Below are 19,631 nucleotides of genomic sequence, written 5' to 3' on the forward strand. Positions count from 1 at the left end.
TGACAGATTCAGAGAAAATACTCCATTATTTATCCTATTTCAGTGAGTCCAAAGTGTTGTACCTAATTCACGTTTTATCCTAACTTGTATCACCAATCAAAAATATTTTTTAAGTCTTTCAATCTTATACACTTTACACCTCTTCATTGAGTAACAAGGAAAACTATAACTATCAAATCTTCAAGTCCCTCAAAGACCTAAGAAGGAAATAATATTAATTGAGAAAGCAGGAAATGCAAACAAGTGACTTCCAAAAAATTGTGACAAATGACAGAAACAGCTGGCTGCCTGGACAGTCACCCACAATTTCTCTGCAACATTCGGGCATCTATTTTTGGCCTACAGGCCTAGCATATCTGACAAACTCGTCTGTGAAGCTAGATTTTCTAAAGGACCTTACTACCTTGTCTTGGCAAGGATCAGCAGTCCTTTTGTGTTGTGCTTGTCCATTTTGGACAGCATACTTATCAGCAGTTGATGTAAGGGCATTTTCTTGCTCACTGGCAAACTTTTGCCACAAAGAAAGTAAACTCCATATGGAGTTTCTTCAATGCTCATCATTTTCTTTGAAGTAGATTGGTACTGACAAGAGCAGGCATGTGTCATTATCATAAAAAAGAAAAAATCTGTTATTGAAACATCTTAAATGCTATATTCTATAGATCTCTGAAGTGTTTGAAGATGACCTGTCTATCCAAAATATGTATCTATTTGACCACGAAAACATACCTAACATGACTACAAGTTTGATTGTAATGACTAACTACTAACTTTCATTTCTTTATATCCTAATTAGTTGGTAATAATAACTTTCAAGGACTAGCAATTTGCATTACATTATTAAATAAACTGTATAGGTAAAATACCATGAATAAGATTAGAAATATATGTATGGTATTTTCTAACAAAATCATTCTCAAATTTGTATATAATATACAAAAATCTAATCCAATGTAAACTATTTAAAACTTGTAGTTGCTGCCGGGCAGTGGTGGCGCACGCCTTTAATCCCAGCACTCGGGAGGCAGAGCCAGGCGGATCTCTGTGAGTTCGAGGCCAGCCTGGGCTACCAAGTGAGCTCCAGGAAAGGCGCAAAGCTACGCAGAGAAACCCTGTCTCGAAAAAACCAAAAAAAAAAAAAAAAAAAAAAAAAAAAAAAAAAAACTTGTAGTTGCTTTCTAAAAGTAGATTCAATAATCTACTTTTTTATCTTTCCATATCCATATCCTCTCTTTTTCTTTTCTGAGTAGATTCAATAATCTACCCTTTTATCCTATTATTTCTATATCTTTTTTTCAGAATAGATTCAATAATCCACCCCCTTTAAAAAAAAACAAAAAAACAAAACAAGAACCCTGAATCTAATCTCCTTTGTTTAGCTTTTTCCTGATCGTTAACAATTAATAACTTGTAGCCAACCATCCTAAACAATGACAATTATCCATAACCCATTGAATGACCAAAAACCACCCACCCCACCTCTTGGGAATGTGGGTGTCCTGTTCTTACATTTACTCCCTGCTGTCCGGGGGTGACAGCATCTTTAGGGGGGTCCTGAAAACACAAAATTTTAGGGTTATTTGTCAAGTTCTGGGAGAGGTAGCTGTATCATTTGTTGTCCAATAATGGGAAAGTGCAGGGCTTGTCTCAAGTCCTTGCTCATGTAGTCTGTGAGGCTGGATCATCTCAGCTAGTCATCTCGAAATTGTCCTGAGCAGTTTGTAGTCCAAAGCTGATCTTTGGGTGGTGCTTGACAGCTTAGTGGTATTATCATTGTCTGTATGGAATCATTATTGTGGGGCCCCATCATGTTCTTAGAGACTTCAAAGTCACTGTTAGGTGTGGTCATGGTTCACTGCAGAAAATTTTTAGTGCCTACTCTGTGGCTTGGGGCAATATCAATTGTATCTGTGGCAGAATCGTGTCTCAACCAGTCCCAAGTTTGCAATACAACAGCTTCCATTCTTCTTCACCAAGATATTCTTTGATTTCAAATCTCTGTGAGCAATATATGGCTGTCCTTGGGTACCAGCAATCTCCATGTGAAGATGGTCACTACTGCTCCCCTTGGACAGCGAGTTTGATCATCCCTTTCACTGTAACAGTGTTATCTATTCAAGTAATCTAAAAGGGATCCATGCTAATGGTTATCTGACACCAGCCACAGCTGAGTCCATGTGCCATCGTCTTTTTTGTCTGCTGCTATAAATCCTAGGATGTTTTCATGGTGTAACAGCACAGTCTGATAAGTCTCTGCCTCTTAGAACCATGAACGTTCTTCCCTAGAACAGAATATCTTCACAGCAACTTCTTCTCCCCACCACTTGCCTTGCCAAACTTCTCCAAACTGACCTTTGCCAATGCTTTCTTGTAACATGATGGTTCTGGCAATTGTTATCTAAACAAGTAATGGTTAACCCTTTGTCCCTGGTAGCAGCATCTCTGCTGCCACCAATACAATTAGAAGCAGCCAGCAACTTGGAGCAGCCGCCATCACCTCCATGGTCCTGCCAACACCATTTGTGGCCCGACCCAGCCCTGGCCACAGCTCCTCCTCAGCAAGCCTCCCAGGTTAGCCTCGAACTCGGGATTCTCCTGCCTCTGTCTCCTTCAGCATGCACCACCACAATCGGTTGCATACAGGTCGGGCCTGAGCTGGGGACTGCAAGACCATAAACAAGCGGCTTTTTCATGAATTCCTGCCACAAACGTTGGGTGCCAAATGTAACAACAATCTTTAAAGGTCTTATTAATAAATAAATAAATAAAACCCAGAGCCAAATATTGAGGTGAAAGTAGAGAAACAGAAGAAGCCAGTGATGTTCTTACCTCTATAAAATCCTCGACCTTAAGAGAGATGAGTTCCTGTTTCCTCACACCTTATATACCTTTCTGTGCCCAGACATCACTTCCTGGGATTAAAGTTGTGTGTGCTTCCTAAGCAAAAGCATAAGATCTCAAGTGCTAGCATTAAAGATGTGTTCCACCACTTCCTGGATCTGTTTCTCTCATGTAGCTTGTTGTGGCCTTGAACTCATAGAGATCCAGATGGATCTCTGCCTCCCGAATGATAGGATTAAAGGTGTGTGCCATCACTGCCTGACCTCTATGTCTAATTTACTGGCTAGCTCTGGCCTCCTATCTTCAGGTAAGTTTGCTAGGGTATACAATATATCGCTATAAGAAGCAAACTTTATTCCAGAAAAATACAAAGAAAAAAAATAAAAAATCACCAAGGGGTACAAAACCTTATCAGCTATCTGAGACTACAGCCACTGTTAGGGATTTCTGAGGCTATGGCAATGGAGGCAGGTTCTGGCCCCCTTTTTATAGTAAAGAGGAAAAGCATCAGGCATGGGATGCATGCTAGGAGTCACATAGAAACAACTATTAAAAGTTAACTTTCATCCTAGCAGTTATTGGCTATAAGGGGCAAGTGGCGTAAAAGTTAACCCCTGGCTGTTGACAGAGGAGCCGGATGCAAAGGAGAGCGACATTGTTTACAGTTAACCTTTAGAGCTGATGACTGTCAGCTTTTTTTTTTTTTTAAGTTTAAAATTTTATATTTCATATCAACCTTGAGTTAGAACCAGTATCAAACCTTTGATTGTTTTAGGTTTAAATATGAGTCAGATTATAATCCTGAATGATTTATATAAAAAGTAATAATTTTTAGGCCATATAATAACTTCTTTGGTTCTGTATGAAAAAAGTTGTATCTTATCTTACTGAAAAATCGTTTTAATTAAATCTAGCTCTTCAGTAATAGGTTACTAAAAGGGTAGACCAGAGATGAGAAAATAGTAACAAGACAGCATAGTTTGGAATCAAGAGTTCTTGAACAAGCTGATGGCTTATACCAAGCAAGTTTATAAAGTACAACATTTATAATACATAGTTTTCAGGGGGAAATGAGACAGAATCAGCAGAAAGCTATCATACAGTGGGATGAAATCCAGCAGGAAGCTTATCAAGCAAAGTTACACAAAGAGAACATGGGTTATCGTAAAGGCATCACAGACTGAGTGGTCTTGGGGCTGATAGCCATGGCCCTTTAGGGGGAAAGAGTTGACCTCTCAGGATCTGAAGTCCCAGTTCTCCCAAGGCCCTGGCCACAAGCCATTTCTGACCTTGCCAAGCATATGTTCTTTTTCCCATATATTAGGTCTTTGTATGTGTTGTAGGGGTTTCCTCCCTGACCAAGCTATTACTGGCTTTGCCAAGCATGTTCCTGGTTTTAGACATGAAACTACATTCCTTTTCCATACATCAGGGTCTCAGGAAAATCCTTGGATTGACCTGCCTCTCATCATAGAATGATCAAACAATTCTAGCCAAGTAATCTTCCCAAAACATTTAGAAGGAATGACTTAAATAGAAACTTGAATTCTTCTGTTCTTTACAATATCATCCAGCCATTATTTTCAGAAGAATAAACAAGTGTGATTTAGACATAAATGCAATAAAATTCAGCCATAAAAGCAAAATAAAATTCTGCTACATACTGCTATACTATATGAACCTTGAACACATTCTGCTCAGTGAAATAGGTAAATTCATGGAAATTAGAACTATATTTGAGACAGGGTGAGGAGAAATAACAGGATCACATTGTCTTGATTACTCTAGTTTCAGAAAAAACAAAGTACAACTCCCAAATATTTTTTCAGGATTGTTTGACTGTTCTGTATCTTTTAAGTTTCCATATGGGTTTTATGATCCCTTCAATAGTTTTTGAACTAAATTTTTAATTCCAGCTGTTAATATAGTTATGAGTCCTTTGACAAATTTTTATTCCAGAATTGACATATGGTATCAAATCAAGTCACCAAGCTTCTATACAATATAGGAGAGAATAGCCAGAGTAAGAAACATCCTACAGTATGGGAGAAAATATTGTCAACTTGTCATCTAACTGGGGATTATTCTTCAAAGTATATAATGATCTCAAAAATCAAAGAGCAAAAGAACAAATCCTCCAGTCAATACGTGGGCAAATGAACAGAAGACTGTAGTCTCAGAAGAGTACAAATATGAATAAATACATTAAAAAATGTTCAGTATCTTGCCATCAAAGAAATGCAAACCAAAACTAGAAGGAGAATCAGACTTTGGTGGCTCAAGTTTGTAATCTCATCTGACACAAGAAGATTGACAAAATTCAAGGCCAATGTGAGACCCTTTTTCAAAAAAACCAAAAACCAAACAAAAGTTATCTTGGTGTTTCATATTGACCTGGTTAGAGTGGCAATCATTTAGATCTTGATAGGAGGGAAGGTAGAGAGAAAAAAACTCACAATTTTTGGAACATGAGTGAAGTGTGGAAAGGGTGCCTGTCAGAAAAGTTGGGAAGAGGTAGAGATGAATATGTTCAAATTACATTCATGAAGCTCTCTAAAAAGAAACCACAGTTAGAAAAGGTGCAGGAAACGGAGCACTTCAATAGTGTGGGTTGATTGTGTACTAGTGAAGCCTTGTGATTTAACTGGTTTAACTGGGTATGGTAGTATAAATGTAATTGGCCTCCATAAGCTTTTAGTGAGTGGTATTGTTAGGAGGTGCAGCCTTGTTGATGTAAGTGTGCCCTTGTTGGAGAAAGTGTGTCACTGTGGGGATGGGCTTTGAGGTCTCCTATGCTCAAGGTATGCCTGGTTCAGTTCACTTCCTGTTACCTGCAGATCAAGATGTAGGACTTTCAGCTCCTTCTCTAGTACCATGTGTGCCTGCACACCACCATGTTCTGCCATGATGATAAACATCCTCAATTAAATGTTTTTTCTTTATAAGAGTTGCCATGGCCATGATGTCTCTTCACAGGAATAGAAACCCTAACACACTGGTTATGTACCCAAAGGAATCATAGGCAACATATGATGGAGATAACACATTTGTTGCTGCACTATTCACAGTAGTTAAGTCATTGAACCTGTGTAGATGACATTCAGTAGATAAATGAATAGAAAATGCTGCATTTTCTAGAATAGAAAATGTACAAATAATGGAATATTGTTCATCCATAAAGAACAACAGAATTATGTCATTTGAAAGAACGTGGGTTAAACTGGAGATCATGTTTGAAAAAACAAGCCAAATTTAAAAAGACAAGTATTGTATGTTTGCTGCCATACAGAATAAAGCAATAAGGCATGAAAATAGAAGGGCTTTTTGCAAATAGGAAGTGAACCCAGGGAATGGGGGCACAGTAGCTAGTGGCTCAGCTAAGTGTAGTAATGGATGACAATTTCACAATGAAACCTAATATATACATATATATATATATATATATATATATATGTGTGTGTGTGTGTGTGTGTGTGTGTGTGTGTGTGTGTAATATGTATACATACATAAATAAATGTAAATGTATGACAATGTCATGATGAAGCCCATTATTTTATATGGAGTTAATGCTCCAGTAAAAGGTTGTGAAAATTTTCACACTTTTCATAGTTGCTCCTGTAAATTCTAAGAATTAAATGATAAAATGAATTTAAACTCTGATACAATGATTTGCACATATTTGAATACAAGTTGAGCATCTCTAATCTGAAATCCTGAGACCTGACATGCTATAAAATCTGAAATCTTTTGAACATCAACAAGATGCCTTAAGTGAAAATTCTACATGACTTCTTGCAGGCACAACAAAAATAGGTTAAACAATTACCCAAGAGGTGTGTGTGTAAAACACAGGGCCAATTAGATGACACAGCAGGTGAAGGTATCTGCCACCAAGCCTGACAACCCAAGTTTCACCTTGGAACCTGCATAGTAGAAGGATAAAAGTGACACTGGCAAGTTGTCTTTTGACCACTTTATGTCCCTTGGCCCATGGTGACGCACATCATCATAAATACATAAATGTACCTTTAATAATAATGGTTATTTAGAATTGGGTCTCATCTCTAAGTTATGGATATGGAATATCACAAAATCCAGAAATAGGAGATATGAAATACTTGTAGTTCTGAGTACTCTGGATAAGGGAGACTTCTGTACTACTTGTAGCATTGAAGGTATTGTTATCAGTTTGAGTGTCAATGTATAATACTTTTTTTTTTTTTTTTTTTTGGTTTTTCGAGACAGGGTTTCTCTGTGTAGCTTTGCGCCTTTCCTGGAACTCACTTGGTAGCCCAGGCTGGCCTCGAACTCACAGAGATCCGCCTGCCTCTGCCTCCCGAGTGCTGGGATTAAAGGCGTGCGCCACCACCGCCCGGCAATACTTTTTATATACTTATTTCAGCATTTATTCTTTCTTCATCAGTAAGATGGAGAGTTTATGTAATAAAATCTGGAGTAAGTCATTTTGTGACCTAAGGCCTGGTAAAGAAACTGATACTGATAACATCTTAAAACTAAGGGTATTTAGAATGTATCTGTGTTTAATTATGCCATGGAGATGGAAATACCATTTTCAGAAGTTAGTTCAGAGGTCAAAAGCACTATTTTTGGTTGTATTCAGGAAGTAGGTGGAAAATAAGGGTAGTTTGAAATAAGTTTATTCTTAACCCCCCCCCCAATAAGTTATTAGTTGCTTCCTTACATTTTCTGAATAGCTTCTATCTATGTACTGAATATTTTCCTCCAGCATTTACACTCTATTTCCATTCTCCTTTCTTTTTTTTGTTTGTTTTGTTAGTTTTTTTTTGTGTGTGTGTTTGTTTTTGAATATTTTTGGTTTTTTGAGACAGGGTTTCTATGTGTAACTGCCCTGAGTGTCCTGGAAACTTACTTTGTAGACCAAACTGTAACAGCCATGTCATATCTGGCTTGCCTCACCTTCTTAATGGTCAAAACCATTCCATTTGTTTGAAGTTAGATAAATACTTAACTGGAAAGTTACCTTCCTCCATCTTTATTGGAGCAGATTGAGGTATCTTAAGATGCTTTTTAAGAGTAATCATGAGAAAAATGAATTGTTTCTATAAATAGGATTTAGGTTGATCATAGCATTGAAACTTTGTATTTTTCTTTCCTTATCAACCATTTTCACTATAGCATCTTTGAATTTTTTTATAACAAATTAGAACTGTTTCTGTACTCTATCCCATTTATGTAACAATTGTTGCACGTGTTAATTTTAATGACTGCTTTAAGTATAAAGAATTGTTAAAAAGAAAAAAACTGTAAAATCTTTTTTTATAATGATGTCTTTAAAGCTTTCTGCTTTGAAATTATTTAAATTAAAATATTAGTGCTAAAACTATAACTCACAGTTGGTTTTCTCTTTCTCTTTGATAGTGCTAGATAGACACTTTCATCTCTTAGACTCTGTTTTTTTTTTTAGTTTTATTTTACAATACAATTCAGTTTTACATGTCCTCCCAAACAGATCAAGCCAATCAACTGTCTCACCCATTCAGAGGGCCTGATCCAGTTGGGGGCCCCTCAGCCATTGGTTCATAGTTCATGTGTTTCCATTCATTTGGCTATTTGTTCCTGTGCTTTATTCAACCTTGGTCTCAACAATTCTCGCTCATATAAACCTTCCTCTTTCTCACTAATTGGACTCCCGGAGCTCCACCCGGGGCCTAGCCGTGGATCTCTGCTAGTGCTAGACACATTCATCTCTTAGACTCTTTGTTTTTAAAAAAATTAAGCAAAATCAATATTGATTTATTAGTTGTGACAATTACACCACACAAGTATAATATGCTAATTATTGGGAAACTAGGAAATGTGCTTAGAGCAGGATATGTTAACTTTACTTTGTGTTCAATTTTCAGAAACACTATTTCAAGAAATCAAGTCTATTAATTAAGCAAATAAAAATAGGTTTGCTCTTGGTTCTTGATATATGTTGTGACAGAATCCAGCAATAAATGTGACAGCTTCAGCATTATTAAAACCATCAATAATGGAAGTTTAATTCAGAATAAAAATCCAATGTAATGTTTCCTCTTTGGGTAGTCATTTGTTGTCTGTCTCTTCTAAACTAAGAAATGGGAAAATGCAACAAAATGTTTTTCCCCATGGCTACTGAGGTAGGTAGGTCTTGGGAGATTTCTGGTGGCACTCTAATGCAAATGGCATATATCATTCATATGTTTTTAACACGGTTGCTGGTTTTAAGAATATTTTCTTCTCCTAATTTCAGGTTGGGTGGGACTATATCAGCATACAAGATAGTACCAGATGAAATAGAAGAAATCAAGGTATAGTATGAAATTTTCATGCCTACCGAGGCTTAGCATTTTATTTAGGAGCTGAGGGGAAAATTGTTCCCTCTTAAATGTCATTGAATCTATTGGTATGTTAAGATATTATTAAACTCCTAATTACTCTACTCAAGTTAAAAATACATGCATATTACAGAATCACCATCAAGTTTTATCTACTGTTTGCAATACAGTTCTGGGGGAAAAGTTAAGTAAAATATATTTTTAAAAACCTTCCCATGTGATTTATTGAAAATGTAAGACATAGTTTGTGTAAGCATTAGTATATATAATGGATTATCATTTTAATATTCCTGTCCCTGTAAGTCTTTACTAGTCTTGTGGTTGATATATAAAAGTCTCAATCTATAATGCTTAATTTGATTGAACTTTTCAATATCAACTTCAATAAGTTGAAAATTTTGTAATTAATCTTTAATTTCCTTATTAATTTTAAGTAATTTAAACTCATTATTATGTGAGAAACTATTAGTTTCAATATGTCACCTCTTATACAATATGCTCTCTCCAGGAAATAATGCTATACATTTGTTCTAGCATTAAAAAGAAAAAGAGGGGCCGGGATGTAGCTCAGTTTGGAGCGTGCTTGCTTACATGCACAAAACTCTGAATCCAATCTCTAGCACCACATAAAACAGATATGGTGATTGAAGCAAGCTTGTAATCCCAGCAGTTGGCAATTAAGAGTCAAAAGGACCATCACAATTTTGGGGCCAGCATGGTCTACACATCATATTCTAAGCAACCAGACTGTATAACAAGATCTGAGTCTCTCAAGGAAAAGAAAAGACAAATTTAGCTGTGTGTAATGGTTGCAGGCCTTTAATCCCAGAACCCGGGAGGCAGAAGCAGGAGGATCTCTGTGAGTTTTAGACCATCCCGGTCTTCAAAGTGAGTTCCAGGACAGCCAGTACCATTAACACAGAGAAACCCTATCTCAAAAAGCCAAAAAAAAAAAAAAAAAAGGAATTTCAAGAATATTAGGATTCATCAGATAAGTCAGCCTAGATCAAGCAGAGAGAAGAACCCTATGATTGACATTAGAATATGTAATCATCCGCAGTTAGTTGAGATCATGCTAGTAAATAGAATCAACATGTAAAGTTCTATTAGGCAATAACATTAAGTGGGCTAAAGACATATCCTAGAGCAGATATGCACTAGAAGCAATAGATTTGTATTTAACTAATTTACAGAAAAGTTGACTCTTCTTGTAAGGGGTTTTAAATTTTTCTGAAGGTTTTATTTTGTTTTGTCTGATTTTAGAATTATGAATTGTATTAGGAGATTCCTTAAAGCATATGACATGTAACTGAATGGAGTTGAGCATTGAGGCATAAAAATGTTTTCAAATGTGTTGGTGGAATAACTCTTAAAACTTTTTGTTGTTGTTGTTTTCTTTCGTTTTTTGATAACTGCTTTCTCTGAGTAATAGCCCTGGCTGTTCTGGAACTTTCTCTATGTGACAGGGCTGGCCTTGAATTCACAGAGATCCACCTTCCTCTGCCTCCTTGATGCTAGGATTAAAGTCATGCGTGACCACCATCCAGCTGAGTGTCAAGTAATCTGAAATTATCAAAAGTATATGATGTAGCTTAAGTTTGATATGCTACTTGTAACGTACCATGTACAAATAAATATACATATTTTATTGCATATTTTTAGTCTTAAAATGTCAATTAATGAAACCTAACTCAATTTTGTCAGTTGTAATATATTCATTATGTTTAAACATCAAAAACCATTATTTACTTCATATATTGCTTATGAATTAATTGCTCCAGACTATATTACAATAAATTTGTCAGTTTTCAAAAGTATTGTTGCTGAAAACACTTCTAAAACCAGCAAAAATGAAGTAACCTAAGTCCTCCAAAGTCTTCCTTTTAGCAGGAATCTAAAGATTGGTAGAAAATATGGAAAAATAGAAAACCTCAAAAAATTGGAAAGAGAAGAGCAAATGATCTAAGTACAACAGGATATAAGAAATGACATAGCCATTAATTCCCTGTTTTGACTTATCTTCCATATATTCTGGTCTTCAGTATATTCTGGACAGGGTGTTAAAGAAGCCTTCAACCTGGAATAACTAACAGACACAGAAAAAAGGCTTGTATGGATTCTCGCACATAAGCCTATTGTCTGGCTGGGAGAAAATGATCAGAGTTGCCTAAGAATATGAAAACCAGTTCAGCACTCTTCACTTAATTTTCAGTAAACATCAATCAAAAAAGTCAGTTAGTTAACCTTTAAAGAGGTTAGCAGAGCCAAGTAGAGATTTCATCTTCCATCTTCATCCCTCCATTTCTGTCCACAGCCGTCCCATCCAAGACACCCATCCAGGGATAGTATGTCTGAATAAGACAGTGCAAGGTGAAGCTAGTCATTGTTATCTTACCTAGTTTAAAGGTCAAGCCGTCACTCCTCTGCCATATCAACAAGGCTGAAGACACCATACAGTGTCACTTAACCATTTTCTTTCCCTATTCTTGGTCTCAGCATCTGCCCCTATTTAAGATCAACAGTGAAATACAGTGAAATAAGGTGATACCCACTTTTACCAGGCAAGACTTTTTTGGGTCCAACAAGGAAAGTGAACCTCTACTTGCCAGTATGAATTAGTGCTTCTCTTTTGCCAGAGTGATATTGGTGTACCTAACAAGATATTGAACACATATCTCCATGTGATCCTCAAGCTGTTCCATTCATAACATTGGAGGTATTTACTAAAATACAGTATTCTCATGAACCCTCAAATGCTGAGTGTATGATCTCTTTTCATACCAAGAGCCAAGAAATAGTCATCAGACACCAGATCGAAAAGTATATCAAATGCTGAGATTATCTATTAAGAATTTTAAGATTGTGTCTGCTAGATATGACAGGAAAACCACTCATGAAATCTCAACAGTATCTCTGCCTAAATAAAACATGAACAATGTTACTAGTCAACATGCCAATGTGGATGGGGAGAGTCTCACCAAACCCCATTCTTAAATGAAGAGCTATAGATAACTAGCACCTACTGAGAGAGGGAGAATTGATCTTCTGCAGGGATGAGCACCCTAATTGATTGTCTGGTACCAAGTGCTCAGCCCCAAAAGCATATACATACAGGCAATACTGTGTACATTCAGCAAGTTGTATTTATATATTTATTCATTTATACATACATACTTGACAATTTAAAAACCTATAAATTTGAGAGGAAGTGGGAAAAACATGTAAGGGGTTAGAGGGAAGAGAGAAAGAGGGAAAATTATACAGCATTATTTTTAATAAATAATAAAAAAAATTGTAAAGAAAATTTAAACTATCCTAAAAATGCTCCAATACATGTATATGAATCCTGTTCACAACAAATGGGATATCTTGTGAAAGTGAGAAAATTTCAAAAAAATCCAAATAGAAAGTATAAACCTGAAAGCTACAGATATAAAACATTACAAATGGAAAAGGGACCAGTCACTGAATCTGGAAAAAGAGCTAAGTTCCCAATAATGGAGCAGCCTTTCTTGTATGCTTTGACAGAAACTAAAGCTGTCCAAGCGTCTGTATCCACAAAGGCAAGATAGAATCCCTTTTTGGACAAAGGTTCAATCTCTCTAACCTTCGTGTTCAGCTTCCTTTTTCTTTTACCAAGATCAGCTTGTGTAAAACTTTAATCTTCAGCACTGGTGTCTTTTTTTACATAGAAGGTTTCTCATCTATTTCTGCCATTGTGGTAGTCTGTTTCATAACAGTACAAGGTAAAGGTTTCCTTGCAAGTTCTCAGTACTCTGGGAAGACTATTACAATCGCTCAGAGTGAATTTCCATTCTATGAAACATTTGTACATTACCTTGAAATCTGCTTAGTCCACAGCCAGTTGTTTTAGTTGGACTTCCTGACTTGGCACACCTGGCATGTTCTTATCAGACTTTAGTTCTCATTCAAACCACTAATTTCTTCCCTCCAATTGGATAGAGAGAGAATACCTTTTGATTCTGTTTGTTGTGCCTTATAGTCCAGCAGTGGTACTTCTTTTCCAGCTACGCTTCTTGTGTGCAAAGCAGAACAGCCAGATGTAGCACAAAATAATTCACAAAGGGTACCAAGCTTGAAGAATCATGGTGCGTGAGCACGTTTGATTTCTTTTTTTTTTCCTGCAAATGGTTTGCAGCTTTTAAGATGCTGTTTGCTCCAAACTGGCTTATTGTGGTTTATTATTGTGCTCCTTGCATTAATTCCCTTCTGGGTTCCAGGACTGCTGTTCCTCACTCAACTCTTTGATTTCTCTCCCTCTCCTGTTTGTTCACACTGTGTTTTCTACTTGAATTGTATTTTTAAAATATGGCATTTAAAATTATGTTGACTTCTTTGTAAAACATACAACTTTTGCAAATCGAGCATATATTTTTAAATAGTACAAAAGGGGAGATATCCAAAGTATGTGAAAGAACAGCTTATAGATTTTATTTACTTAATTTTTAGTTAGTAATCTGCATTTCACATGTACTATTTTTATAATGTAGGGAGATGTCACTAAATCATTCAGTCTAATAGTTTGAAGAGTAAAAAAATGTAATTGAAATAATAAGTTGCTTCAGTAATATATAAGTGATTTATTTTCTGCATGTACATGATGGGCATATACAATATATATTTGTTTATTTTGTATGTGTATGTGTATGCCACAATGCACGTGTGGAGATCAGAGGACAACTTGCCAGAGTCAGTTCTCCTCTTCTACCATATGGGCTCAGAGATTGAACTCAGACTGGCAGGGTTGATGGCAAGTATCCTCACCCATTGAGGAGTCTTGCTTGCTCATACACATTTTTAATGTAAAGAAACAGAATCATAGTGAGCATGGTAGTGCTTACTGTTACAGAGAGTGGTAGGCTACTCTTTAATCAGGTTTCTCTGTCTTCTGGATTCCCAGAGTGTCTGAGTAATTATGGAGGACCATTTGTTCAGTTGCAAAGCCATAATAAATGACTTTCAGAATATTTTTGAAAGATGATATAAATGACATTTTCTCTGATTAATAACTATTTCAAAGTGTTTCTATTTTCTTAAGCATTCTATATATTCTATCTGCTTTTTCACCTTTTTTTGTTTTTTTTTTTTTTAATTCAAGTTCTTCAAATGGAACTAGATATTATTTAGAAGTTTCATGTTCCTAATTGCCAACTAAAATCCCCTATTTTCAGGCTGGCATTTAAATCCTTTCATCTTAACCATGGTCATCTCTAATTTTCAGGGCATATTTATCGCTGTTGAAACCTCCTGCTCCCCTCTGCCTGGTACTGGTCTCACTCTACCTTGAACACCCTCACATTTTTTTTCTAGTGCCCATGACCAATCTAATCCCTGTAGAATTACTTTAATCCCTTCTATGGTCAACACATTGTATTACCTGATGATTATCCCCAGTACCCTACATCTTTAATGTTCACATCACCATCTCCAAATCACCATACTGAGGAGCAAGCCTCCAACACATGAACCCATTGGAAACACCCTCAAATCATATCAGAGAGATAGCAAGAGAAAATATTTCTCATTCCATTTTACGTAACTGGTATACTCCTGATACATAAACCACAGAAACAAAGTTAAAACAAAGAAAGTAGCAGACCACTCCTATCTCTCATTAACTTAAATTTGTTAATAAAAGATTATTAATGAAAGCATACAGTGTATGAAAATATTTATACATCTTGACCAGTTAAGATTTGAAATATGCTAAACTAGCTTTAGAAAATAATAATTGTATAATCTGCCATATAAGCAAGCCTAAAACTGACAAAATTTATTCACAGATTTTTTGAAGAAAGGGTATTTGATGTAATCCCAGACCCTTTCATGATGAGAATTCTCTGCAAAGTAGGAATAAAGATGAATTTCTTTTCCTATTAAGAGAGTACAGAGAGAAAACGAGGAAGAAGACAAACCACAAGACTCTAGGTAACATTTGATAGTGAAAGGATGATTTTTTTACCCTATGGCTAGGAATAAAATAGTCATTTCATCTCTTACTGTCTTTATTCAGTTCAATACCAGAAACTCTCAATAGCATGGTAAGGCAAGAAAAAGAGTTAAAAACCTGACATATTACAAATTAAAAAGAAAAGCAATCCCTGTTTGCATATTACTCGACTGTGTATATATAAAAGTGTACTAAGAAGTAATTTTAGTTCATTTGTGAAATACAATACCAGAGGAAAAAAGAAATTATCTTGCATGCACTTCCAACAACAAATGTTGAAATCTGATATTTAAAGCAGCACAACATACAATTTCTCCAGAGAAAATAAAATGGCTAGATATTTACTTAAGATTGTATGCCTTTAATCCCAGCACTCGGACGGGGGTGGGGGGCACCCTGGTCTACAGACGCAAGTTCTAGGCCAGCCAAGGCTGTACAGAGAGACTATGTCTTGAAAACAAACAAAAAGATTACACATATGCTGAAAACCACAAAATGCTAAATACGTAACTTATTTAAAGAAATAGAGAGATAATAGGGGCAGGAGGGATGACTCAATCATTAACAGCACATATGGTTCTTACAGAGGACCCAGATTCAGTTCCCAGCATTCATGTGGTGGTTCTATCATTTATAATCTGTAGCTTCAGTTGCAGAGAATCTGATGTCTCTTCTGGCCTCTGTGTACAACAGTAAAGCACATTGTACACAGTCATACATGCAGGCAAAACACTCAGTCACATTAAATAAAAATAAATACATATAAAAATTGGAAAGATATACCACATCCAGGGATGGAAAGATTCAACATAGTAATGTTAATTTTCTAAAAATTTTAACCTATAATTTTTACATATTTCCTTTTGAATTTTTAATAAGTTTTTAAAATTATATGAATTTGTTGTAAAATTATATGCAAACTGATAGAACCTTTGGGAAAAATTAATTGAGCTAACTAACTTTACTTTTTAAACTGTAAGTACAGTATTCAAAATTACAAAGTTAAAAAAACTAGACATGTAGATCAACGAGTAGAATAGAGAATCCACGAAGAAACTTACACTATGTTCAGTTCATTTTTTAATGAGCTTCATTTGTAATATATATGACAAACTGAGATTTATTTGATGTATACTAGACCAAAACTAATAAAACTATACTTTTAATCTATAAACTAAAACTAATAACTATGATCTTAATGATTGATGCATCAAATTCAGCCAAGTGTTTGGAGCTTGGAGAAATGACGTCGCACTTCAGAATGCTTGATGCTCTTGCAGAGGACCTGAGTTCAATTCCCAGCCTGATGTCAGTTGCCCCCCCCCCCCCACACGCACGCACGCACGCACGCACGCACGCGTACAAGCACTAATAAAAATTTTTAAAATGTGTTTTTAATAATAAGTGATATTTGCATGAAATTAGAGAACCATGAGAAGGAAAAAAAGGTGGAGGTAGTGGGAGGGGCAATAGGATACATAGGACATAAAAATGGAAATGAAGCTCCTAGAGGTAGAAGGATACAAGGAGTCAGAGGGATAGGGTAGCATATTTAGAGAGAAGGATCAACAACAACAATGGTTAAAAATACTATGATGAAACCTAATACTTTGTATAATAATTTTTAAAAATTAAAAAGAGAAGGCATCATTGGATAACCATAGCCAGCAATGTAAAACATAACCTTTACTCTAACTTTAAACTTTACAACAAAATGAACTCAAAATATACAATTGAGTTAAAAATATGCCTATAAAAAGTGTCATCCAGGCTATTAACACCTAGGTCTAAATGGAGTGTTCTTGGACTCAGCACCCAAAGTATCCACACAATGAAATTCTTCTATATTGATAAGCACCCACAATTAAATTCTTTTCTACAAAGAACTTGTGAGACAATGCAAAGATAGGATGCACCTATAAAGAAATTATTTGTAAACCACATCTTAGTAAAGGGATTTAACCAGAATAAAGAAACTCTTACACTCTGAATTAACAAAATATTTAGAAAATGGTCAAAAGACATAGAAAGATATTTTAAGACAATAGATGTAATTACAAACACATGAAAAGTTGTTGAATTTCATTAGCTGTTAAGTGAACACAAATCAAAATAACAATGCAGTTTCATTACACACTTGGGAAATGAACGTCATAAAATGATAGCACTTCCTACTGGAGAGGATGTAGATAAACCAGACACTCAGACATTGTTAGAATGTAGAATTGTGGAGCTACTCTTTAAAGTATGGATTATTTCCTTACAAAGTCATTATGCTCTGACCTATCATGTTACATTATTTATTTAGTATTCATTCCAAGGAATAAAACCCTATGCTCATGCATAAATTATATGTGATTATTCCTGGGCTTTCTTTGCAAAAGCCCAAAACAGGAAAGTAAATGCTCTTTAATAGGTGAATAACTAAATAAAGGGTTTTTATATTCACATTGTGAAATAATATTGACATATCCAATGTAGAAATAATGAACTACAAATGAATTGATTTTAAGATCAAGCTGAATGGGTGGTGCGGAAATGCCTGGTTTCAAAGATTATGTTTGAAATCCTTAAAATGACAAGTCTAGTCTTGGAGATAGAAATAGGAACAAAGGTTGCTATGTATGTAAATGTATAGCACAAATGCCTGGAGAGATGGATAAGTGGTTAAGAGCATGAATTGGTCTTGCAGAAGACCCATGTTTGTTTCCCAACACCCACATTGGACTGCTTGCAACCATTTTTACCTACAGCTCCATGGAACTCAGTAGCCTCTTCTGACCTCACCAGACATTTGCATTCTTATGCATATAACCTCTCACAGATACATACAAACACATAATTGTTTTTAAAACCATTTTTAAAATAGCATGACAAATATTTTTTATGTAACTCTTACATATCTTGACTTTTGTTGTGATTACACCAATCTAATATAGAAGTAAACACACATATAAAAATCAGTGTGGTCTAAATAAGGTTGGAAGAGTATATCATTACTTACTTTTGTTTGTAATTATCTCTTAGAGTTATACAAATTATACTAGGTGAAAGGTATATATGTGGTTTCTCTATTTTTTATAATTACCTGAATATTTGTAAATACCTAAAAATATTTTTTAATACTTAACCTGAAATTTATATAACCATACTTTAAATTTATATACAATTTGAGAAACAAAAATCTTTATGTCAACAAGTTTACATTTAGAAATGTAATTTGTCTGTTAGTAAAGCTATTTAACTTTTCTCATAGTTCTTTGCAATTTCTTTTATAGATGTTTTTAGTCATCTATTATTGCTTCCCACAATAAGTGGCATATATCTCTCAATATTTTATGTATATGCACAGATTTTTTTTCTCTAATTTATATTCTATTTTTATTTTAATATAATAGAAGTACAAAATAATTTAAAAATGAATTATTAGTAAATTTTTTTAAGCAAATGCAACATGAGGAACTCTCAAACTATTCATTCCTCAGAACACAATCATAATTGATATAAATTATTTAAAAAGGATTATTTCAATTATATACTTATTGCATTGAGTTTATTGCAAAATAATAAATATATTCATGTAAAGAAACTATATATAAAGTAAAACAGACTCTGTAACACTTGAACTACAGCTTAATCCTTCATTCACTCTGATTTAGTCTAATGGACACTTTTCTCTGGGAAGGTGTGACCTAGAGTATGGGGAGTTCTCTCCATTTAAAGGTTATTTATTTCTCTAAGACATTCTTCCATCGTTTCTTGTGTCTTCAACTCCATCTTGTGGAGGCTAAATATCTGATCAGTGTGATAATAAAAAAAAGTTTCCCTTCCTCCATGTATTCCTCACTCATAGGATAAGAGCCCTGGTTTAGATAGAGTAATGCTAGAATTCTGTGACTCCAATCACACCTAAAACAGCTTTTTCACAGGGCAAGAGCATGAAGGTACTAAAGGTTAGCATAGAAGACAAAGAACTACTGTCCCTACTTAGTATTTTGGACAGAAGAAAGGGGTCTGTCTAGACAGAGAAGCAGTCCTTAACTACAGCTTGCTCCAAAGGCCTTTACAAGGAACTGATATCTTGTATGTGGGAAAAATCAAGTCTAAGCATAATCTCTGAAACAATGGTGGTTTGGGTGGTAATCAAACAAGAGGATGTTGATTTTTACTTTATTAAGAACAAGAAATTAAACCAGCCAGCTTACCAGAAAGAACCTAAGTAGAAGTGACTAAAAAGAATCCCCATGGAGTCGGAACAAAAACCCACATTGACGAGTGAGGGGTAGACAAATAGCTAAACAGAGAGGTTATATAAAGACAAGAAATAAAGGCAACTCTACCAGTTTTCCCATGTTGACCTGTGTACATCCCGCAGCTGAACCCCACACCCTTAAACGAGTTAGATATCAGAAACTTTACCATAAGTAGAAGTAAACTTTACTGAATTTGCCTAGTGAATTCAATAAGCAAACAAGGAA

The 19,631-nt window shown here is 35.3% G+C and overlaps 1 protein-coding gene and 2 pseudogenes across 13 annotated transcripts in view; 1 reads left to right on the forward strand and 2 right to left on the reverse strand.

Annotated features, from left to right (window-relative positions):
- Gphn (gephyrin) overlaps positions 1-19,631 on the forward strand; it is a 400,632-nt gene that overhangs the window by 110,816 nt on the left and 270,185 nt on the right. For all 13 annotated transcript variants that reach the window (XM_076551603.1, XM_076551612.1, XM_076551606.1 and 10 more), the window contains one exon: positions 9,098-9,155. In XM_076551603.1, coding sequence (XP_076407718.1) covers positions 9,098-9,155 — 58 coding nt within the window. The remainder of the gene's footprint in view (positions 1-9,097; positions 9,156-19,631) is intronic.
- Positions 1,853-2,503, reverse strand: LOC143268521 (TGF-beta receptor type-1 pseudogene; annotated as a pseudogene).
- On the reverse strand, positions 12,607-13,290 carry LOC102928272 (ephrin type-A receptor 7 pseudogene; annotated as a pseudogene).

This window comes from Peromyscus maniculatus, chromosome 14 (genome assembly GCF_049852395.1).
Source record: "Peromyscus maniculatus bairdii isolate BWxNUB_F1_BW_parent chromosome 14, HU_Pman_BW_mat_3.1, whole genome shotgun sequence".
NCBI classification, from domain to species: Eukaryota; Metazoa; Chordata; class Mammalia; order Rodentia; family Cricetidae; genus Peromyscus; species Peromyscus maniculatus.